The 23,561-nt window shown below is 42.5% G+C and overlaps 1 protein-coding gene across 3 annotated transcripts in view; it reads right to left on the reverse strand.

Moving 5' to 3' along the window:
• Positions 1–23,561, reverse strand: part of LTBP1 (latent transforming growth factor beta binding protein 1) — a 278,103-nt gene that overhangs the window by 121,297 nt on the left and 133,245 nt on the right. For all 3 annotated transcript variants that reach the window (XM_012727629.1, XM_012727631.1, XM_012727630.1), the window contains 2 exons: positions 15,793–15,895; positions 11,373–11,444 (listed from right to left, as the gene is read on the reverse strand). In XM_012727629.1, the coding sequence (XP_012583083.1) occupies positions 11,373–11,444; positions 15,793–15,895 (175 nt within the window). The remainder of the gene's footprint in view (positions 1–11,372; positions 11,445–15,792; positions 15,896–23,561) is intronic.

Raw genomic sequence — 23,561 nt, forward strand, 5'->3', positions numbered from 1 at the left:
GGGGGGGGTGAGGAGGGAAGTGCATGGGATTATGGTGATGGCACATGGGTGACTGGTGATGGGAAACCCGAGCGGATTACAATTGAGGTGGGAAAAAAAATGTACAAAATGATGTAAAAATAAACTGTTATATATATAAAAAAAGTAACTGCTGTACCACAGGGATTACAACTGAGATGGACAAATGTACAACATAATGTAAAAATAAACTATTAAAAAAAAGTAACTGCTGTGCTTAGGTTAAGAATACAAGGATAAACAGATGCACTGGCTCATTATTGACTCTCTGTAGATCACCGTATTTCTCTGGCACACTGTGGAATTCTATCCTTTGAAGGAATGAATGGCAAAACCCCTACACAGAGTACAGTTTACTAAGGTAACAGAGGAAGGTCAGCATGGGTGGGGAAGGGCAGGAGCCAGTCACACATTCCTTTTCTCCACCTGAGCTGCTGGGTCATGGCAGTTCATGGAAGCAGAAATAAGGAGAGAAGCTCATGAGTCCCACTGCTCTTTTAGAGTAGGCGAAATCCCTGAGGCTTATATCTAAGATGGTTTACATACTTCTCCACTTTCTTACAACATTTATAGTTTCTCTGTCCAAAGAGCTACTGAGGCCAGAAGTCAAATAAGGTCAATAATACAAACTCCTCTTCTTGGGAAAAATGCTAAGTGAGTAAGTCAGAAGGAGGTAGAGAGATGTGGGATGGTATCATAATATGTGCAATACAGAACAACTAAACTAAGAGTCAGATACAGACATGCTAAAAACCACCTTGAAAGCCGAGTACAGACCTGAGGCATCGGGGCTTCGAAGGGGAAGGCTGGGAGGGGAGGAAGTTTAATGGACTATGATGGGGACTCAGGGTGATTTGGTGGTGGGTGCCCCATGGTGGTGATACCTGATAGGGGTATCCTAATATTACTTCTATTAAAAGGAGATTAATTCATTTTTGAAAATGAAAGAATAAAACAGAAGTATATTGCACATAAAACACACAAACCAGAAAAAAACCACTCTTCTTAGAGATCTACAGTGGGTGCAAATTGGTAATGTCACATGGCTCAGCCTAAAACAACAGAATCAAAGGGAAGGCATCTATTCCAGGTAAGGTAATTAGGACACGGTATAAACAAACAGTAATTAGGAAATATATAAAAAATACTCTCGTTAAACAACCTAACAAAACAGAGCTTTAGTGGGTTCAATTCTGGAAATGACAGAATAATCTTCTCCATGAGGCAAGGACCCTCATCATCCCTGCCACAGTATGTCTAATCTCTTACTGGCACTTCACAACATCAAGATTCTGAAGTTATACTTGTTTTATAGACATATTTTGTCCAAGATCAAGGTTTTTTTTTTTTATGATTTGGGGGCGGGGAAGATAGGAAAATCTAGTGGAAGAGCTATCACTCTAAGATATGTTTCAGGTCGAAGTAGGGGTGCTTCCATTATGTTATCTAGAGCAAGTCACTGGATTTTTTTCCTTGATCTCAATCTCCTCCTCTGCAATACAAAGGCGCTGCACCAGACAGTCCCCAAAGTTATTTGCAGCCTAAATAGGTCTCGTTTCAAAGCAATCTGATGGCCAGGGTAGAAGATGGCAAAAATAAAGCAGGACGTGTAATGGGAACAACAGTACCAAGAGCGTAAATGTCTTCATCAGAAGTAAACACACACTGCGGTATCTATTCTCCGACAGAAAAGTATGTATCTCTATAAAGTGAGTAGTAATTTACTGGATTTTTCATGATGTAGGTTTAAGCAAGAAATGAGGCAGGTGCATTAGCTAGCCAGAATTATGTATGAGGTAGCAACAGCACATAAAGTTCTGGGTGCTATGGAAACATATTAAAAGTCACGACAGTCTGCTGTGTATGTTCAGTTTTTGCTGAGGGGATGCAATCTCATCCTACAACTTCTACCGGAAAGTACAAAAAAAGCACCTTTTGAGGTGAACACTTGTCCTAGCCAGACCAACCATCTGACTCTCTGAGGACAAGGGTATTTCTTGAACTTCCAAAGAAGCAGCTTCACACTGGGCACACTGCAGGTAGCTCATATTCATCCGCACTTGGGTACCTTTGAGGGAATCAATTTCTGCACCTCAGGTTTTTCTCCGTTTCCCCTTATAACAGCGCCCCGCAAACAATCATCTTTGCCAACCTCCCTTACCCCTCGCCTCCCCTCCCCTCCCCTGAGTACCTTTTTCCTCTTTACAAATTTAAAACACAGCTCTTGCCCACCTACAATCTCTCTAGACCTTCAGGTACATGGCCCTACAACACAAAATTCTCAAAGTGTCCAACAAATGAGCAATTCACAAATAAATCCCTCCTGAGCGAGAGTCGCGGGAAAAGCGGCAAGGCTGGGATATTGCCTACAAAGTCCTGGCTTGGCCAATTAGGCTAGACAGCAGATATGATTCATAGCGAGAATGAGCCAACTCCTCAGCTCCAAGGTCTTAATGAAAATATGCTCAAGTCCATATCTAACACACACGCCAGCAAACAGTCTATTCCATCCATTTAGTTTCTGATGAACCAGCTAGTGTCAGTTTAAGAAGATGGAAACATGTAAATCTCAAAGTTTTTATGACAAAAGTGAGCAAAAAAAAAGTTTGAAGACCAATGTTGTAGACCAGTTGAACCCAAGCAACGTTATGTAAAACATGAGCTTCACGAGACTTCTGCAGAGCCTCCAGCATGAGCACACAGAGGCCCCCTGGCAAGGACCTCAATGTTCTGAACACCCGTAGCTTTCAAACCCTCTTCCCCACACCCTCCACTGACATCCCTCTGGACTGGTGGTGACTGGGGCACATTTTGTGAAATGCTCTTAGGCTGAGCCCTCTGTGGTTTCATTTGCTTTGACCTAAGACCGCACAGCTCTCCTAAATTCTCGGACCTTTCAATGCCCCAGCTTTATAAAGTGATGACCTAGTAGGGGGTTTCCAGCTCCAGATTCGCTGCATGCAGGTAGACCATGGCGAGAGTAGCTCCCTTCCTTTCATTCCTTTGGTTTTACGGTAACATGATAAAAGAATGATCAGGGCCCAGAGAACAGCTTGCTTTGATTTCCTGATACATGTGTGTTGCACATGGACAATGCTGCCACTAACACACACGTCTCTGGTGGTTCCGCGTGTCTGACTGTGGTCTCCAGATGCCACCTTCATTTCTCCTTGAAACAGCAACAGTACCAGGAACCCAACATGGGTTTCTCATCACTCACATCACAGCAGGCATCTCCCCACTGGTTTTACAGCCCCAGAGATTAAAGGGCTACTGGAAAATACAATGGGCAAAAGGCCCATTTGACCACTGTCTTTCCTGAAGAAGAGTGAATACAATAAACAGGCATTTCCTCCTGAACCCTATATATCTCAGTGATAGCAGCACAATGAGAGGACAGCAACAGGCCATGAAGGGATTTTTAAATCCTGAGCTAGGGTGCTCCAGCCAGATCAAACCTGCTTACTTTCTTTACTAAAACACTGTACTTATTTAAACAAGAAACTCGGCTTCCAAGGGGATGCAGAGGACAGGAAAATGGCACTTTAAAGACAGTGAAGTCTTCCAGCAAGCCCCTTGCACACTGACTGCAAAACATGAGTCAGCACCCATCCCACACTCCCAGTTAACACAGTAAAAATGACTGAGCATTGTGCTTCAGCTATGGCAGACTAAATAAAAAGGCATGTAAGCAAATGTTTTGAAGATCTGAATTATTGTCTGGTTGACTCCAGTCTCAGTTCATGGCTATCGATTTTCTACCATCATTTCACAAGTAAATAGCAAGAACTATGGGTTCTGAGTTTCATCATAGGCTTAATCCCTATCCTCTAAGAAAGAAATACACACAACAGCAACCAATTTCCTTAGGGAATGTTCAAATACAACCCGTAACTGCAGAGAAAGCTGCAGAAGTTGAGAAGCCACAGCACATGTTGGAGGAAGCGGGGAAAGCCCTGAAAAGATTTTAAATGAAAGCATCCACAGAGATCATTGCTCCGTTAGCTAGAAATCAGAATTTTGGAAAATGTATAGGTCACATGAGGGTGAGTTAGAAAAGCCAGGCACAAGAAAACATCACAAGATTAATAATACATGATTGTCTTAGTAAAGTAGCTGCGAATGCCAGGGGTAAGGGCAAGGTAAGAAGGGGAGAACCTCAGAGTCCAAAGACGTGCCGGCTTACTAAACAGACCAGACTCATCCACGCACCCACCTGCCTGTTAAAGGCTTTCAGAAACTGTTTCCTAAGAACGTGACAGAACAATGTTTTGTAACTGCAAATAAGACACATTGAAAACAAGAAAATTTGCTATAGATGTAAACAAGGATGAGTAGAGAAGTCCTTCAAGAGGCTAACAGTACCATAAGCTTAGTGACAGTATTCTGAGACAGTGCGAGCATTAGCCTCTCCCATGACTCCCAGAAGCACTATTTCCCAGCAGGCTTTTCGTCCCAGAGCCCACCTGTTAGAAGCAGATGCAGCCGTCAGGAGTTAATGACATAAAAACACATTAGAAGCAAATTTAAAACCTGCAAGCTACTATATAAATATCAGTAGTGCAGAAAGGGCTGTCTAGACTCCAGGGGTAAAAGCCACCACTCTCCCATGTGGCCTACCGTTCCTTGATTCTTTGAATTCAAGACTCAGTTTCATTTAAAAAAAAAAACAACAAAAGAAAGAAAAAAGTTTATCTCCTACTATCTCACAGGGTTCCGACATCGAAAGCACCTGGCTCCACAGTCATTCAATAAAAGCCAGCAAAATATATACATAGGTAGATTAAAAAGAGGTATATGCACACTAGTGGTCAAAAAGGAAATGCAATGTATTAGCAAAGAGAAATCTATAAAGCTATTCCTAAGCAGTTAGCACCATAAGGAGAAAAGCCTCGTGTAGATAATATGTACAGTGATGTAAAGTAGAGCAACTGTCTGGTAAGATCCACCTCGGGAGACAGTCTTGGCAGGGATGAGACCAGAGAAAGTATTTAGTTCAATGATGTACAAAAGGGTTAAGCTGCCCCTGAGTGCTGGAGAACTCAGGAAACAGACCCCTTAGGTCACTGGCTGCCGGGATTGCTGTCAGCGACACTCTGTCCACCTTGTCACCATGTCCCAGACCTTGTGAGCACCATTGTAAGGAGGCAACTGTGGTGGGGGAGGTCAGAGGGAGGGAAACCAGAGAGAGGGAGGGGAGGAGAAAATACATAGCACTTTTCTATTATTTAGTGCCATGAAATTGAGCATGATGGTTGACAATCAACTCTCCATCCATTCATGGATTATAAAGCCAGCAAACAAAGGAACTGACAAAACTGAACCAAAACAGACCCTAGAACTGTGACTGCAGAACTGAGACTACCAGAGGAAAGGGGTGGGAAGTAAGGGGGCCCACTGGACCGTGTCAGGGGTCTATGGTGCCTTGATGACAGGTGTGACCATCAGACGCCAACACTAAACCAAGGTTGCCTCAGTGAAAGCATGACAATTGCAAACTTACATGACCAGCCACGAGGCACCATAGTAACACACACTTCAGATTCATCCTGTGTCTTCCCAGCACATTTACAGTCTGATCAACCACTCTCACCTGTACCTGTGGGTTCAGCAGGTATAAGCACTGCACATGCTCACTCACACCTGTGTCGTAGTTTCCTTCAACCCTGATGACTTCCTCACACCATGCCATTTACCCCAGATGACAACGATTTGAAGGTGTCGTTATTCCTACATGGAAAGCGCAGAAGAGACTACTGAAACTGGGGAGAGCTCCAGCAAAGCAATGAATATTTCAAAAATAACACTTCTGCTCACAGAGATATCTCATAGAAGACAGCTGGGGAAAGCCTGACTGGAGAGGCCCGGGGCTCAGTAACACGGGCGTCTCATTTCCCCACCCTTTCTGGTTTTGTGTTTGTAAGGAAAAGAAGGCGAGGGAGGATGGCACACACTCTCACGTGCAGTTCGTGGGAAGGGGCATGGAAGTGTTCTCTGAAAAGGTGAGGTGCAAACCTGAACCAAAGCCAGAGGCCAGTCATTTCCCCTCTCCACACAGTCAGTCACGTGAGCATCGATGTGCAAGTCTGCTCCTGACAGACAGAAGGAAAAATGGGAGCTGACCTGGAAAATCCAGCCTCAGGGACATGGTGGAATGATACCCTATCTCCTCTCACTGGGCCACTATGACAGCATTAAAATAAACTGTGGAAGTTATTTTTCAAAAAAAAAAAAAGTTTTATAGGTTTGTACATATATCTTTAGTGAAATAAAATTCACATATCAGTCTTTTTTTTTTTAGAAGTTATTTAGTAAACACTGGCATGCAGCTCCTATAAGGAGAAGCAGCTTCACAGTCATTCATAAAATATAATTTCGAATTTCTAGATACAGTTGACAGCAAATAAAGGAAAATACATCAATTTTTGTAGATGAATTTTCCATTTTTTTCTTTATATGCCTCCCTAGTTTTGAGCTAAATTAATAAAACTGCTTTGACCATATTATGGAAACAGAGTAGGTAGGAATTATTTTTTGGATTTAGGAAGGACAATGTGATTTTGTTAAGGGAAATGCATTTAAATACAGTGATTTTCTAACAAAATGGAGATCTCCCCTCTGAAATTTCATATGTTTGGTTCCTGTATGCATTTATGCTGCCTTGATTTTTTTAACTATATTTGAGAACAGTGATCTTCTAAGGATAGTAATCTTCATAAGCAAGTCCCATGAATAGCTTACTCATATGGAAAATTATTCAAGTCGAGTGAGTCTTATTTCCTGACAGTGATATGCCACTGGGGGTGGGTTGGGGAGGGCATTATCTTTTCTCTGGTACAAGTAAAATTCATTTTCAGATGCACCTTGGGGTGTTTTCTATCTAAAAGGGGTCCTTAGTGAGAGTTGTGGTAACGAGTACTGCTCTGTCTTAAGGTATCTGTTTTGTAAATTTATTTTTTTTTTCTAAACTGAACAACCGGTGTCATAAAATGACGCCAAAAGAAAGTTATGTGGACAGCTCTTTTATATTTGCTTTAACAGGCTCATCTGGAGTCCGGTCAAATTCAGCTGGTGGGAGAGTGAATAAAGCAAATTGCATCCTGGTGATTCAAGCTGATTTAGCTGCAAAGGCACCGTGGTTATGCAGCAGTCATTGCAAAGTCTCCATCTGTGGCTCGGGAATAACTCATGTTGTGGAGGTCGGGGTCTTTTTCAAAGTTTTCAGAATTACCTATGAAAAAGGAATAGGCAAGCACTGGATGGGAAAAGTGCAGACGGGCACCAATCACACATTTTGGCACTACCCAGCGCAACTGGACACAGACTCAGCTTGTGGAAAATAAAAGTTTATCTTATGTTTATCAACGGTGAACAGGCCAACGATTTTAGTACATCAAAAGAGAGTTGCTTTTCGTAAAAGATTTCACAAATAGATTGATGGGCCCCCTAGGGCTCTCAGAACCAAAATCGTTGTTTGAACTTTAAATTTATGCCTAACTTAAGAACCCATCTATCTCATGGCAAAGTGGTGGGCAAGAGAGATCAAAATGCAAGCAGAGATCCTAGAGTAAAGCAGTAGGAAAGTAGCAGTTCTATTATCATTTCCACGAGGTGATATTTAATTCTATTTCTACACCACATCTCTAGCATAATAATCAAATGGCAAATGACACGTGTTGCTCTAGATGCACCAGGAAATATAACTGGACTGTTTGTTATGATAAATGAAGCAAATTATAACAATTCCATAATGTTGAGGGTAGCGAGGCAGGTTTTAGAGCTCCATGTGTATATATGTAATAAATCATTCCTTTGAAAAGATAATTGCGGCACTGCTGAGAAGGGAGGGGGAAAAAAGCCCACTTTGAGAGCAATTATTTGAAAGCTCCTCAAATTAACTTGTGCACAGTTGGTTCTTTGTTACTGAGTGCACATTACGAAAAGTTGTTTCAGGTCGTTCGTTCACTTAGCTGAAGGAAATAAAGTAATTCTAGTTATTAATCACTTTAATTTTAAATTCACTTTGTAAAAGGAGAAGACATTAAACTGTAAGAACAACATGGAATGCACAAGTAACTAGATGCTTAATGGGCTCCTTTTGAAAAGTTTTAGGATAACACAATCAAAAAGCTTCAAGGATCTAGGAAAGCTGAGTGTATTCATGTAATGTGAGAAAGTTCTTTTTAATTTCACTGACCAATAATATCACAGAGGGGCTGAAATTAAGCCCGTCTCTCAAAAGCAATTTTAATAGATTATGCCGAGTGAAATCATTTTATGAGTCAATCTTCTCTGTAGTGCAATTTAGCGGTGCCTTCGTGAGGCACCATGAAATAGGATTTTCTATGATACTCCAATCCAGAATCCAAGCCAAAAAGTATAGCACTGTTTTGCAAATATCCTCCTGAGACAAGTGCAAGCCAGGATTTAGTTTTACTGACCATCAGTGCAACTGACTGGGCTGGAACCATCTGACACACTCGGTATGAACAAAACTTGCTCAAAATCACTCCTTACCACCAGAAGAGAAGCAGTTTTAAAAACTTCAAGCATTATTTTAAAGAATCCCCCAAACTATGAGACAGCAAGTGGGTTCTTGCAAATTTCCACTTCTAAAGTGGAATCTTAGGAATACAAACTGTTAGAACTCTGAACCAGTCAACAGAAAGGATATGCTGAATAGCAACTTTTCTTAGTCAACAAAACCAAGTGAACACTGACTACTTTGACTGTTGTAGTTTTCACTGTAGGCAGCCTATCTTCTATCCAAACTGCCTACTTCACAGACAAGGGGGTGTGTTTGCACAACTGAGTAAGGGAAGCAGGTTGTAAAATACAGAAGCAACTGAAGTTGAATCCAAGTGACTGTCTAATTATCTGTGTCTCCTTGGAAATATACTGTTTTTCAGTTTCTAATTGGGATTAATAATGTTCACATTTCATCCCACCTGGAGAAAACATGTATTGTCTCCATTAGCTGATATTCAGAGAAATTAGATGCATTTATCATTCCAAAGAGAATGTCTGACAATTACCTAGTCAGGCAGGATTAGAATGATGAAAGATAAATAAAGATCCTCCTCTTTCTATAGTCTAATAGAGCAAGTAGACACACCGGATCACAGGGGACACTTCAGGAAACTCGATGTGCAGAGGCTAAAGCTCGTGTGCCAAGTCAAAATGCCATCTTCTCGTGTACAAACCCCACCCCCGAGGACAGGGTGATGTCAGCATCAGAGAAAACTGGAATGCTCCTGCAGAGTCAGGTCATCCTGTGCTGGTCAGGACAGAAACACCACATGGCAACCCTGGGGAGCATCTTTTGCATCACCTCTCCGTGCAGGAAGCTCCTGACTTCCAGCATGTTTCAGGACAATTTGCCATAGAAAAGACTCACTTACAGAGGTTGCAAACATGTCTCTTAGTAACTCTAGTCTATTGACCTTGACTTTTGAAACAACTCATAAAAGTCTTGTTTGGTGTGACAGTTCATCCAGCATTTAAAGACGTTTACAAATATTTAAAGATGTGTTTACAAGGAAGCCATTTTGTTTGTCTTCTGTCTGCACTTCTCCAGGCTCAACACAAGTGTGTGTCCAGGTCTTCGCAAGCATGAATGATTTACAGCCAAAGGACAATGAATAGTCAGACCTCAAAATCTGGTTGACTGGCTGAGTATGAAGTCCTCACTTCCAATGCCCACTCACCTACTTCTACTAGAGCATCCTGAAAATGGGTTAGAGTGTACTTAGAGAATTTTTATCTAAACCTGTGAAACATTAACCAGCTTATACTGTATGCTATACATTTAACCATCGAGAAGTTCAGTTAAATAATTCATTCTTCCATCTAATTTAATCAATCTTCCATCCACTTAAATGAATCTTAGTGATCTTAATTCTGATTGCTAACTAATGTCAATAAATCCATCATCCCCATGCACTAAGTAGTGGATGTTTCTCCAAAAGTGTCTTGGGTGCCCATGCTATAAGCATCAAATTCTTTCCAACATTCTTTCACATGTGATAGTTCACTTTTAAAGATATGTGACAATCATATGCATTTTAAAATATTCTTTCAATTAGCAAAGGTCTTATATAACATAAAAGTTACACAGATTCACTATGGAACAATTAAGAAAATTCTCTGGAGCATCCTCGGTGGCCTGGGGGTTAAGTCTCAGCCCTATTAGCACTACAGCCAGAATTTGATCTGAGCTGAACCACAGATGGTGCAGCAGACCTCCTTTGCCTCATCCACCACTCCCCTTAGCAATGAATTTCAGTACATCTGCCTGTTCTGCTCCCCACTCTGTCTCTGATGAATCCTCATACTCCTGCACCTGCAGCCTACACCCAGTTCTCCTATGCAAAATAAATAAATAAATTTAGGTAACTGAGATTAATTTCTAAAACACAGACCATTTTAATAGAGATTAATCTGTATTTTGTATCATTATCTTAATCTATTCTATATTACAGACACATACTGGTTCTGGATACAGAACCCCAGATCACAAGTCTGAAGACATATGCTGTGCTTTGACATGGTTTTAGTTCAGTGAGATTCTTGGAGGCACTTTCTCTATTTCAATGCACACATATTTCCATGTTAATAATAACACCTTTGCCCTAAACATATTAGCAGGAAAGAGCAGCGACTGGGCATCCAAAATAACTGAAATAAAGTTTGGTCATCCTATGTGGGTACTAAACTAGCACTGGTGGACCCGAGTAGCCACAGACAAGCCACTCAACCTCTCTGGGCCTGACAGTCCTCTTACAGAGCGGATGATCTCTGAATGCCCCTGCTCACATACTTCTTGCCAAATAAACTGAGGGGAACACTCAGGCAGGTCACATTTGCCACACAATTTATCCGATTATCCAAGAAATGTGTACTCAGTCTAATATTTAATACATGAATACTCTGAGGTGGAGCCAACCATATTGAGATGAAAAAGCGAAGTCTGCACTCAATTATGGGTCAGCAAAGCAGCAGGACTGGCTGGTCCATGTGTGGTCCCATGTGCACACACACACGTGCATCCGAGCATGGCAGGAGACAACCAGGATGGGACACAGAGGACATCTCAATCTATGATGCTCACCTGTCAATTTCACTAAGAGAAGGAAGAAAAAGGAAGGAAAGTTCCCTACAGCTTAAATGTTAGTGGTGCTAATCCAGTAACTGCATGAAGCAACCACACTTCCTTCCTACATGAAGTGAGCAGGTGCAGGTTCACTCCATGACTCTCACCTGCTAGGCTAATGAATGATGTTTGGCAAAATACAGGTTTCCAAAGAGCAAAAAAAAACTGTTGATTTCACACCAATGAATGCAGTTAGCCTTACCTTGACAGTAAGTGTTGTTAACCCGCTTGAAACCTTGTAGACATTCCATCATTTGATTATACCCATGGTAAGCTGTAATGAAAGAAATAGTTGTTTGTTACTTATTCAAATTCTTCAAGTCCTAAAATACTAGATGTGATCACCAAAGTCATTTAGGGAAGTAGTGGGCTGACTTGTTCATCTCAAAGATACCAGTTCAATAGGCAGGAATTTCTATTGCAGTTGCCTTATTTTTCAGCCTACTTATTCTAAATAGGTAACAGTTCCAATAAATGGCCAGAAAATCTTTATGAGGGTGATTGAATGAATCATAAGATTACTATAGCTATTTTCCAATCAGCGAGTCATTACTTTTATCACAAAGGATCTATTCCTTCCGAATAACTTGTTTCAGGCATTTGCATTTTCTTGTCAGAGGTGTGGAGACAGTCTGGATAAGGCCTCTTGCTCCAGGAAAGCTCACAATGACCTCCATTTCATTCCTAGGTGACACTGGTCATTTAGCGAGGGCTTACCTTTGTCAGGCACTGTGGTAGGGCATTTGCATAAATGATCTCTAAAATCCATCCCAGCCCTGCCCTGCTCAGTAGATGTGAATTTCACAATAGTTGCCATTGGAAACCCAATAACTTGTCCCCTAAGGTTGGCTCTGTTATATGCTAATTTCCATATAGGCACAGGTGTGCTACCCAGGCACCTGGGAAGAACAGACATTGACAAGCAGGAACCAGGTAGTGGAAAGGCTGCTGTCACCACATCAAAATAATACAAGTGTTTATTCACCTAGTCATCCACAAGAACCTTACCATTGAGATTCTGACCATCTCAAATGTGACCTGAGCAACTTCTTGACATAGTAAATATAATGACCTAACTTTTGGGGCCCAAAGACCAAGGTTCAAACTTTGCCTCTATCAACAGAGCCAACTTTAGGGGACAAGTTACCTGGGTTTCCAATGGCAACTGTGGTGAAATTCACATCTACTGAGCAGGGCAGGGCTGGGATGGACTTTACAGGTCATTTATGCAAATACTCTGCCACAGTGTCTGACAAAGGTAAGCTCTGGCTAAATGACAGATGCCATTGCTATGTCCCACAGTGGATAATGTATTCTTTTATTAAGAAGATAATGACCCGTAAGAAGTCAAAATAGGATGTAATCAAGTCAGTGGTGGTTAGACCCCTGAAAAGGCCTGAGTAAGAAGAAAGGAAGACCGACAACCTAAAGGAAATTTTCTTTTGGTCACTAATTTTGCCCCTAATACTTGCCCTTTATTCTCACCACGGGGTGAATATTTACTAGTGGTATTCCTTTCCTCCTCCTCGTCTTCACCATAACTCCCCCTCTGTGGGTCTTAGACAATGTCTCAGAAACTACGGAGTGAGGAGTCTGGAAACTGAGTTAGGAAGAGGGCGAGGCTGCATAGGAAGCCGCCCACACAGGTCTCACCCCCACATAATAAGGACACTGGAGCAGGGTCCCACCAGAGGTTGGGGGAGTCACGGACAGCAAATGGCTCAAAGGCAAAAGAGACACTATGCTGGTCTAAAGTCTCAAGTTATCTCCCTCAGGACTGGGATTCAAACCAGATGAACTCCTATAGGCTTTCTCAGCTGCCAACTCCATGCCCATTTCCTCCTAAAAGCTTTTAAAAGACAAGGAACTTGTCATGCAAAGCGTATTTCTAATAGATTACAAATGATTTAATAAAATCACTTGCAGATTTAAAATTACATTGTCACAGTAAAAAATGATCAGCAATGAAAGGTCTTTTTTGTACGTGGTTAAACAAAAACTTCAGGCATTAAGTAAAACCATTTGAAAACTAAAGTTTGAAGTACGTTGAGGAAAAAAAGAGAGAGAGAAAGAAAGAAAGAGATGGGGAACATGAAACGAGAGCATACGAAGCCAAGTCAAGTGAAATCTGTTCTCCTCCAGAATGAGTTTGATTTAAAGAGTAGTACCAACTAAGGAAAGTTTTGAAATGACACAGGAAGACTATGACCCTGAGATTTCTTGGGCATGAGTTACTTCAGACGGCGCAGGCAGTGAATGTCAAGATGTGAACAGTTTACTTCATTCATAATCCACATTACTCTCCCTGAAGTGGAAGCAATCTCTTTAATTTCATATACTTAATGAGTTCACGCGTGAATTTATTTTCATCAACAATTCCTTAAAAGCAAAAGCACCTTTGTACTTTCACATTCTACTTAAATTATCAACAACACTGAAATAACTAACAAAACCATATAAAACAATGAATCCCCCCCCCCCCCGATGATGCAATTCTAGATAAAAATGATGAAAGGGCAGGAGGGGAAGTTAGGGATTTTTAAGAAAAAACTATGATCCCTCCCTACCCCCAACTTCTTTCTCTCCCTTGATACTTTAGGATTTGGAAACAAGGCTAGAGAAGCAGCTAACAGAAAAGATACAGAGAAGGGAGAAAAAGAAAAGAGGTAAGATGCAAACGTTTTAGAGAAACACAAAGACACAAAATTTTAAGAACCAGACTTCAGACTTCTCTTTCTTCTGACCTTAAGCCTAGCAGTGGGACCCCCCACTCACCCCTCCCCAATATTGCTGGTGAATGCCAGAAAGGCGTTAAAGAAGAAAAATAATGTTCTCCCAACAGCTTAGCTAGACTCATGTTTCATGATCTAAAAGCTTCAACAGCAAGTAACAAGAGTCAGATGTCAAACTCAGGTCTACTGAACTTCAAAATTCATGTTCTTTAAATCACACACCACACATCTCCTAGATAATGCTTTGGTCATGTTCCCAGGGATAATTTGAGGCCAATGTGTCATCCAGTGAGAAGAGACCACCACGCTCACTCCACTTGCTGGAAAAGCACATTGCCAATCTTTTCTTTCTCTTTTTTTTTTTTAAAGATTTATTCATTTATTCATACAGAACTGGGGTACAGGCCAGAGATGCGGAGGGTGAGAGGATTCACCACAGACAGAGCGGGGAGCAGACCAGGCAGATCGACAAAGTACACTGCTGAGGGGAGCAGCGGGTGGGCCAGGAGAGGTCTGCCGCGCCATGTGGTCTCCTCCCGGGCAGGCGGGGATTGAACTCATGCGGAAGTGGCTTAAGCTTCTCAGTGCTGTGCTTTACCCCGCTGCGCCACCAGGGAGGGCCCCCACTGCCAACCTTACCAAAGCAGCATAGTGAGTCTACCAGGGACATTCGCTGACACTCAATGTCCTTGTTCAATGATTCTTTTTCCCTAAATGGGGAATTCATTATATTGTAAACTTTAGTGGGTGTTTCCACAAATTGGTCCTCTGCAAGAGGATAGAAAGAGTGGCAACAAAGTCAATGAAATTAACCTCAGGCATGAAAGGATTTAGAGAATATGTGAGTTTGAGAACCAAGGAGGCCCAAATAAGAGACAACTGCTCAAACCAGGTTGTTATGATGGTGGAAGAAAAAGCAGTAGACAGGGAAGATGTGTGGAACAGACTCCACAACGGCAGCTTCAAGACTGAACACAGAGGTTTAAAAGGCAGTTGAGAATATCAATCAAATCAACAGATGTTTATGAAGAATAAAAACATCTCTATGAAGCAGCTGAGAAATTCCTTGTGGTAGAGATTGTAGAAAACAACTATAAAATCCTTCAACAACACAAAGCAGAGGACGATGCTTGAGAAAATTATCACTTGCTTTCTTGGCACAAATGTGTTAATTAAAAAAAAACAACCTTAAATCAAATTTCCTTTGTCTTTATAGATCTATTTCCTAGACATCAGTTATAGAGACTGAATGCTACATTTAAAAACTAAAATGCAAACTATTACTGGGAAGAAAGTAGCAGAAAGATAAAAAGATAGTCATCTGGATTTATTCAACTCAGCAGGTCTTGAAAAACAGATTTTATGGGCTAATAAAAGCACCTTGGTATCAGCAGTGATCATGGCACTAAGACCTGGCATTGTACAGAGCAGGGACTCAGAAGAAGGGGCAAAGCATTGCATCTTAGCAATGATAAAAGTTTTACAATTCAGGATCTGGATTTTTCCTTTTAGTAAAAACTAAAACCATGAAGTATTAAAAAAAAACTCACAAAGAATTTGTGATAATGAAAATGTCTTTTAACATATTACCCTAAGAAATAACTGCACTTTTTTTAAAATAGGGCTTGAAATAGGTGATTATTATTAAATATATCTTTTCTTTCCCTATTTTGTGCACTACAAAAGTGAGGAGACTTTGTAAATAACCAATCCAAGTGGAAAATGTAATAGATAACTGTGCTGAAAAACCAGCATGCCTGTGAAGTTTATAGAGACATGCCAGGTCCTGGGAAGGCAAACAGTATGATGTTCTAGAATTCGGAAGTTCCTTGGAACTGGGAAACAGATACGCCACATTAACCTGCAAAGGAATGATGAGACATCACTTACACGGCTTCTTGGGGCATTTCTGGCACTTGTTAAAGCCCCAGGAGGTACCCACGGTTCCACAGCAGTCCTCCTGCTTTGAAAGGCCAGGGAGCGCTTTGCCACACTGCAATGATGAGGTGTGAAATATGAAGGTTAATTGAGTGCAGGATGCTCCACTTGAGAGCACTGCTGTGCTTCACAGTCACATTATAAAACACTTCCCTGGTTATTGACACAATTGGGAGGAGAATTCAGACTTCAACCCCAAACAGAACAGAACCAACATGGCACTGAGAGGAACAGGCCTCCTTGGCACTTTTAAAGTCTTCCGAAAACCAGTCACTGCTCACAGCACTGTATGAAACACAAGTTTTCAATGCCATTTTGTCCCTGGGAAGAACCTTAAAACTTAAAAGTTCAATAGAGGCTTTGAAACTTTCATTCAAACCATCTGTGTACAGCTCAGCTGCAGATTATCAGGTGACAGAACTGTAAGGATGTGGCCCATGTGTCAGTCTTGATCAGGTGGCACAGGTCCCATCCACAGAAGCTATGGTCTGAACAGGACAGGACAGAAAATGCTTCCTGGCTGAGCCTTGCTGGCTGGGGCAGAGACAAGTCTCCAGGCAGCCCAGCAGACAGGCGGGGGGGGGGGGGGGGCAGTGCTGAAAGCGAGTGAGCAAGACCAACAGGCAAAGGTTGCGGCTCAGGGGCGAATGGAGGGACTCCAGTTGTCAAATACCAAAATGTATTCCTCATCCTCCTGGTCAGGCACAGGAGGTCAGGAGAGGCCGAGAGGCGAGGCCTGGAGTTAGCCCAACTCGGTGGGGGTCAGAGGGGTCTGGACGATGGATCCTGCGTTTGGACCAATTCTGCAGCCAGCACACAGTGACTAGAGTCCTGTCCACGCTGTGCCAGCTAAGCTCAGACCCCACCCCTGAAGGGTCTCTTGACATCTATAAAACACCACTAAATGGTTTCCAGTGTCAACGTTCGAAAGACAAATTTGATCACATTCCTTTGCTGATCAAAACCCCCGGTATCTTTTCCCTGCCCGTCCCTCCTCATGGCCCAGAAGGTCATCCTCCATGCTCTCCACTCTCCCTAGGACTCTCCACCTCGTGACAGCCATTCCCTGGGCAAAGCCAAGGGCTCCCATTTTCCAAATAAAAAATCTCTCCTTTCCAAAAGCTGCTCCTTCTGCTTGCAATGCTCCTCCTTCTTCCTTTGCCCAGACAGTCTTCGTCCTGTGATGAAAGTTTCTCCAGGAAAGACGCCTCCTCTCTCCTCCTTTCTCTTTACAGCACTTTCTACACTTTCTACACCGCCTCTGTCATGCCATTAAGTTGAAAGCAGATGCATCTGATTTATCTCCTTATAGCGACACACAGTTCATGCCTCAAATGCCCAGTGGATGCGAAGAGGAAGCTCCGTGACCCGGGAGCTGAGCTCTGCGAAAGCCAAAGAGGACCAGCAAAGTCGCCTGGGCTAGGTAGCAGGAAGGGGTGACCTGAAGTCCAGGCAGGTGGTGGCCCCGAGGAGGGCAGCAGGTACCAGGCACCTGGCAGGCCTCCAAGGCAGAGTTTCAGTTCTGCTGGCCCCAGTCCGCAGCCTTCTGAATGAGGTTTTTGGTGACTACACATCCAGATTGTAAAACAAAACCAGAGATGGCCCGGTACAGTTAATGAAGTTTCAGTTACATCATAGCTTTGAAGTTTTCAGGGCTTGATGGTTTTTAATGATTTAAACAGGATGTTGTGTGCTTTCCAAAAACAGTGCAAGATGAAAGGGGGAGGGGAGATAGGAGAAGAGGGGAAAGGAATGAAGGGGTTGGGGGAGAATCTGAGGAAGAACAGCATATCTGGCTGGATTTATGCGGTTCCCGGGCACCCCTGCAGCTCAATAATTATGAGAAAGCGTGAATCTGAAATAGGAAGCATGGAAGAAGGAGCAGAACAGTGCTTCAGGCCTCTGCCTGTAATCGACACGATCATGCTAAGCTCACAGAGGTCCCTGCTGTGGCAGTCAGCTGCCAAGATACACTTCATGTTTACTTCTAGCTTTATCAAATTTATGGAAGACACCCAAGCCCATCCTATGTCTATCGCTCTTCGACCAGACTCATAAGTAAGCAAAACTCTCAACACTTGCTGATTTTTATATACTCAAACTTTGAGTAGCAGTTAAAATCCAATTTTCACCTTGGGCTCCTAGAAAATTTTATTTGGTAGGGCAAAAATAAATCATGTCTTTCTACCCGGCCTCCGAAAAGGTAAAAGGTTTTCATTACAGGATTCAGGCCGCTTTATCCCGTAGCTCTGTTTTTGCAGGTCCACAGCCAAGAGCAGCACCAGCCTTCCAAGCTGATTAAATAAATGGCCGGGTAGGTGGTGCCACGACACTGTGTGTTCTTTGCAAACTGGGGCTGCACAGCGTGAAAACAGGCTGCAGGGAGGGAGCAGTCTCATCAGGACACGCAAGGCTTTTGCATCTGCCCCTTAGGCTTTAATCACAAGAAGATTCCACTGCAGCAGAAACTCATCCACGGCTCTCACTCAAGAGACTCCATGTGACCCCTAGCCTGGACACAGGAGTCCCTATGGCAAAGAAAGGCAAAGAAGAATCTCCTCTCCTCCCACCATAAGCCACGCTGATGAGAGTGACATAGAACAGGATGAGGTCAGCATGCAGAAGGCATGTCCTTCTCTCGGTCTGGTAGACTCTGCTTCTCTTCCCTGAGACAATCACCTGGACAGACCGTCTAAGTGCATGTTAGACTCTACACACTGACACAAATGGAAGATCTCCAACATCAATCGTTATGGTGACATGTTCAGAGAAAACTTGTGTCTCATTTCAAGACCTATCATACATACCATCCATCAAGTAACTGTTAAATGTATAACCCAGTATGTAGCGATTTCCAGGCAGGAGGAAAAATCTATCACATCAAGTAAATCACCTGTGATGGCTCCTCCAAAGGTTCAAACAACTTTGGGCTTCAGGCGAGGGGTTACATGCCCAAGCCAGGAGTCACCAGAGGCAACAAAAGCAACCTAGAGCAGCACACAGAAGCAGGAAGGTGCAGGTAACCAGTTGCTATGAGAATCCCATGAAGAAAGTGAAGATGGTGAGACCACAGACAGTAAGCGCAACGTTCTTGCTTTCAGTTACTTGCACGGTGGAGTATTTTCAGGACTGAAGGTCCTCTTCCACATCACAGGAAGAGTGGCTTAACCCATTAAGCAGGTGACTCCAACTGTTAATGTTCCTCAACAGTGGAAGAAGTGCTGACACCTTCACTGGGAAGAGGCCGAGGAGCGCTCTGGGGCATACCCAGTGAGCAAAACAAACTATGTCTATGCTTTTGCCTGGTTAACTGTTGTTCAGTGTGTACATACTAACAGGTTCCATTACTTGGCTTAGGAACTGAAAGGGACCGTATCCTAGAGCCAACCTCAAGGCCTTCTGGTGCGCTCATGTCTAAATGAGGACCACAACAGGGCGGCTCTGCTTTTATCTTACTCCTTCCTCATTTCAATGTCTCCAGAGATGCTCCCCCAGTCTGAGCCTCTGCCGATAGGACTTACACAAACTGACCAGAAAAGAGAAAAACAAATGGAACTGTTCCCAGCCCCGATGTGTATCCTGGCCACGATTTGTAGAAAACGTGGTGCCCAAAGACAACTGTGGGCCCTTCCTATCGGTACTGTTTCTGGAAAAGCAGGCTATGCAAGCAGCGTCATAATTCCTCCACGAACAGCCACATTAGAACTTTTCAACCCAGAGTTGTTACAAGCAATGTTGTCAAATTTTGAAACTACATGTACATTAACAATGCAAGATACTGTACTTTTTTAGATTCTGACTCAATTGAGAATCTTTATCTGCAGGCCTCAACCTTGGTGCTTAAGTGATACCCTGGCCCTCTGAAACTCAAAACCAAGCTGTGATTCTACTTGTTTTTACATTTCTCTGTAAGGGTATGGGTGTGTTTTATGGCTTAATATGCTGCAATCAAGGCAGTTTTTGAGAGTCTCCACTGCAGTTGTTTCAGAGATGAATAACAACTTCAAGAGGTTGTGAGATACTGAAGTGTGACTTACGAAGATTTCATTTTCATACTAAAAATTACCAATACCCATATTACCCTCAATCTTATGAGTGTTTCCTACACTGTGCCAGTTTCTGGAAAAGAAGAATCCCGCAGGGAAGCAAAAAGCACTGAGCTGGAATCAACAGACCTGGATTGAGTCCCAGCCGTCTTTCAGGAGCGCTGAGATATTTAGCAGATCTTCCAACCTCTCTGGGCTAATCATGGGACCATGGGACAATCATTATGACATTAAGGGCTATGGTGAGGTTAAATGATACATGTCCCAATGGGGCTGCCTTGACCCCAGCAACTCCAAATTTGGGGATTAGCCAAGAATGAGCTTCTGGGATATGTTGTGCGCCTAGGACACAGCACTGGAAAGCAGGGTGCTGACGCTTTCCAGGCCTCACCCACTGCAGCCCACCAGGGGAATACGATAACCAAAGTCTAAGTGCTGCCGGTCAGTAGGCTTTTAGGTCACATTTATTTGGCACGTACAGACATTTCATTAGGGTCACTCCATGAAGATGGCCACCATGTCAAGGACCCATATGTAGACTCACCCTAAATACTCATAATACTGAAAATACTATTATGCAATGTCCCTGTCATAAAACCCACTTTAGTTCATTTTCAGACACCATTGTACAGTGAAACATATATTTTGAGTTTTAATCAAGAACAATTCTCAAACAGAACAAAGCACCAGAGCCAGAGAAACAAATAAGGATTAAAATAGTCAAGGCCTACAGATTTTGAAAATGCTCCTAGGGATTTCACTGAAGTAAAATGTGAACAAAGAGCGGAAACCCTTCAACTCGTGCAAATTTTTGAAAGCCTGAAGGGCTGTGTTTATATGAGAGCTGAAACAAGCAGACTCAGGGCTGTACTAGGGAGCGATGCCATAAAGATGGAGTAGCTCTAGAAAAGACAGTGACTACCCTCACTGGAAGAGCAGCAACCAGGGCAGGTGGCTAGGAAGGAGGTTAGGAACAGAGGGGCATAGACCAGGGAGGAAGGATGACAGAGAGCAGGTGGGGACAGTCAGAGACTGGGGTAAGCCATGGAGAGCCAAATGGGAGGTCAGAGCGGTACTGGAGATCAAAATTGCCCAGGAGACTAGAGAAAGGAAGCATCACAGTTTTGATTTTCAAAGTAAAAATATTTTTAACTGCTTTCCTTAGCTATTCGACATCTGAAAAAAAAAGTGACAAACAATGCTAGGTAGTGGAAGAGGAAATAGAGAAGAAAAGATTGTTTTTTTAAAAACATAGCTCTCTGGTACTTTTGCTCATATCTTTAAAAAAAAGAACTATGGAGGTAAGAGCATCTCTTTAACGGGGATAGAAGGGAGATAAATGATAAGTCAGGTAAACATCTGAAGATCAAAATATGAAACTGGCTAATTATGAAATTATGAAAGGCCCACTGGTCGTATTTCTCTCTCCCCACAAATGTTGCTGCCCCAACACAACAGACACCCCAGCGTCTCCCTGTCTCACAGAGTTATTAGCACTTTATGAAGAGGGAATTGGCCTTTTCACACAGTCACATTTCCTCCGGGCCCAGTGATAAGTGGTATAAAAATGGACTAGAAATGATTAAGTGGTAAGATCCTAACTTCTGCCGCTGGACCATCACAGGCCCCAATCCTCATGTTACTAATCACCTACCACAAACTCAATTATAGATAGAAAGCAAATCAGTTTGCTCCTCTAGACTTCAGTGTTCTCATCAATAAAATGTTAAGGAGAAACTAATCCCTCATATTCACTCATGTGCCTAAGTTCTGTCATGGGTGAAGGCTCCAGTGGAGGGGGAGGGGAGCCAAGGAATGACCCAGAAATGGTTTCCTGTGTCAGGATGATCCTATGAAGGCCCAGGTTTCTTAGTTGCGCCAGCCTTCCCGGTTTATGCGCTGGGTTCCTTAGGACACCTGTTTCCTAGCTCCATCATCACCCACTGACCTGGGCCAACCTCATCATTGATGACCACAAGGGGCCTCCTCCTCTTGACCCCACCTCATATCCTTTCCCATGAGTCTGTAGTCAGAAAAAAGCAGCTCTCCTTCCCTGAAGACATCCATGGCTCTTGCAGGGCTCTTTTCTAGACTACAAAAGGCAATTATGTGAATATTAATATGCAAACATCAGAAGGTATTCAAGAGAATCATCGCAATGCACATTTTGTTACACTTGAGCTATTGCAGCAAACCCACAATTTGGCTTCCGCCAAACATTAGAAAGTGACATTATGGCCCATCAACCCGTACTTCACACATGTCCCATAAATCACTCTACCTGTGCACCTATCATACTCACTGCCATTCAGAAGCACCTATTCTGATGCCCTGGCACAAAACTTTGAGGTATCTGGCAAACAGAAGCTCTGTTCTTAGTGCTCTGAATCTGGCTAAGAAATGGAAATCCCATTTATGGAAATCTTGGGACTGCTTTCCATAAGAACCAGACGGAGCTTCCTTTTGGGAAAATTCTCACTGCAAATAACGATTGAACTAACCTATTTTCTGTCATGGCTCTTTGTTGTTCCTATCATCAATTTTCTCACTCTGATATATACAGATCCATTTTGGCAATGTGACTTTTTCCCACCTCTGAGCAAAACCTCTGGGTCAACAATGACTCCAAATCAAACTGGAAAACCTCATCAGAGCTCTTCATTGTCCACTCACTAGGACACCGAATATGCTTACTTCTATGTGCCAGTCAGGAAAGGAGCCCAGGTCTCTGAATCTATCAATAATGCAAATAGAGCAACATATTTGATCACCTTGTGCTAAAGGACCAGCGTCATAAAGGAGAATATTGTGCTGTGGAGTACTGGCAGGCAACAGGCATTGTCTCATAAGAAGAGGAAAACGCTTAAATACTTCCAGATTTTCTAAAAGAACTTGTAAAAAATTTGCTTTGGCCTGAGCAGAACATTCTTTATAGGCAAGGTTTTCTTTCTTTTTTTTTTTTTTAAGTCCACCCAGCTTTCTTTTATTAGAGTAATTAAAACAATGTTAGGCATTTGGGGTATCTGATACAACCATAATCCTCTGATATTTCAAGCTATTGATTTTACAAAGTATCTACTGTGACTTCGGCATTAACTGCTGGAAATGGATCCACACTGATTTCTGACAGTGTATTTGTTTAAAGCCTGCTGAAGCCAAACCATGGGCTTCAAGGAATTCCAGACAACTACTTTTAGTTTATGAAAGAGTATTTTAAAAGTTACACTAAGGTAAAAATGCTTTAAAGGAACATACAAGGGGGGGAAGTCTTAAGCGTGAAATGCAGTTCTGCTGATACCTTTTCTGAAGAAATCACGAAGTAGGTACTGCCTACTTTCTCCACCTCTATGATGATGACTTGAGCATTTCAACAGTCAATGCTACCAGGTTTTAACAGGTGCAGTCTGTCATTTTTAAATTGAAGAAAGACCATAAGTATTGCTGTGATTATCTTATGCCATAATTCCAGTTAGCTTTTCCTTGCAGCAAAACACAAACACATCCAAAAAATAATCCTAGCGCTAGACTGTAGGATGAAATTTCTCCTAAATTCCAGTCCCAAGGATGGATATAAAAAGATAGATTCATGCTGAAGGGGGAAATTAAGAGGACACCAAATACAAGGCTATTATTTATGTCAACCGGAACACTCCAAAGACGATAAACATAAATGCC

This window comes from Condylura cristata, unplaced genomic scaffold (assembly GCF_000260355.1).
Source record: "Condylura cristata isolate star-nosed mole 26May11 unplaced genomic scaffold, ConCri1.0 scaffold00020, whole genome shotgun sequence".
NCBI classification, from domain to species: domain Eukaryota; kingdom Metazoa; phylum Chordata; class Mammalia; order Eulipotyphla; family Talpidae; genus Condylura; species Condylura cristata.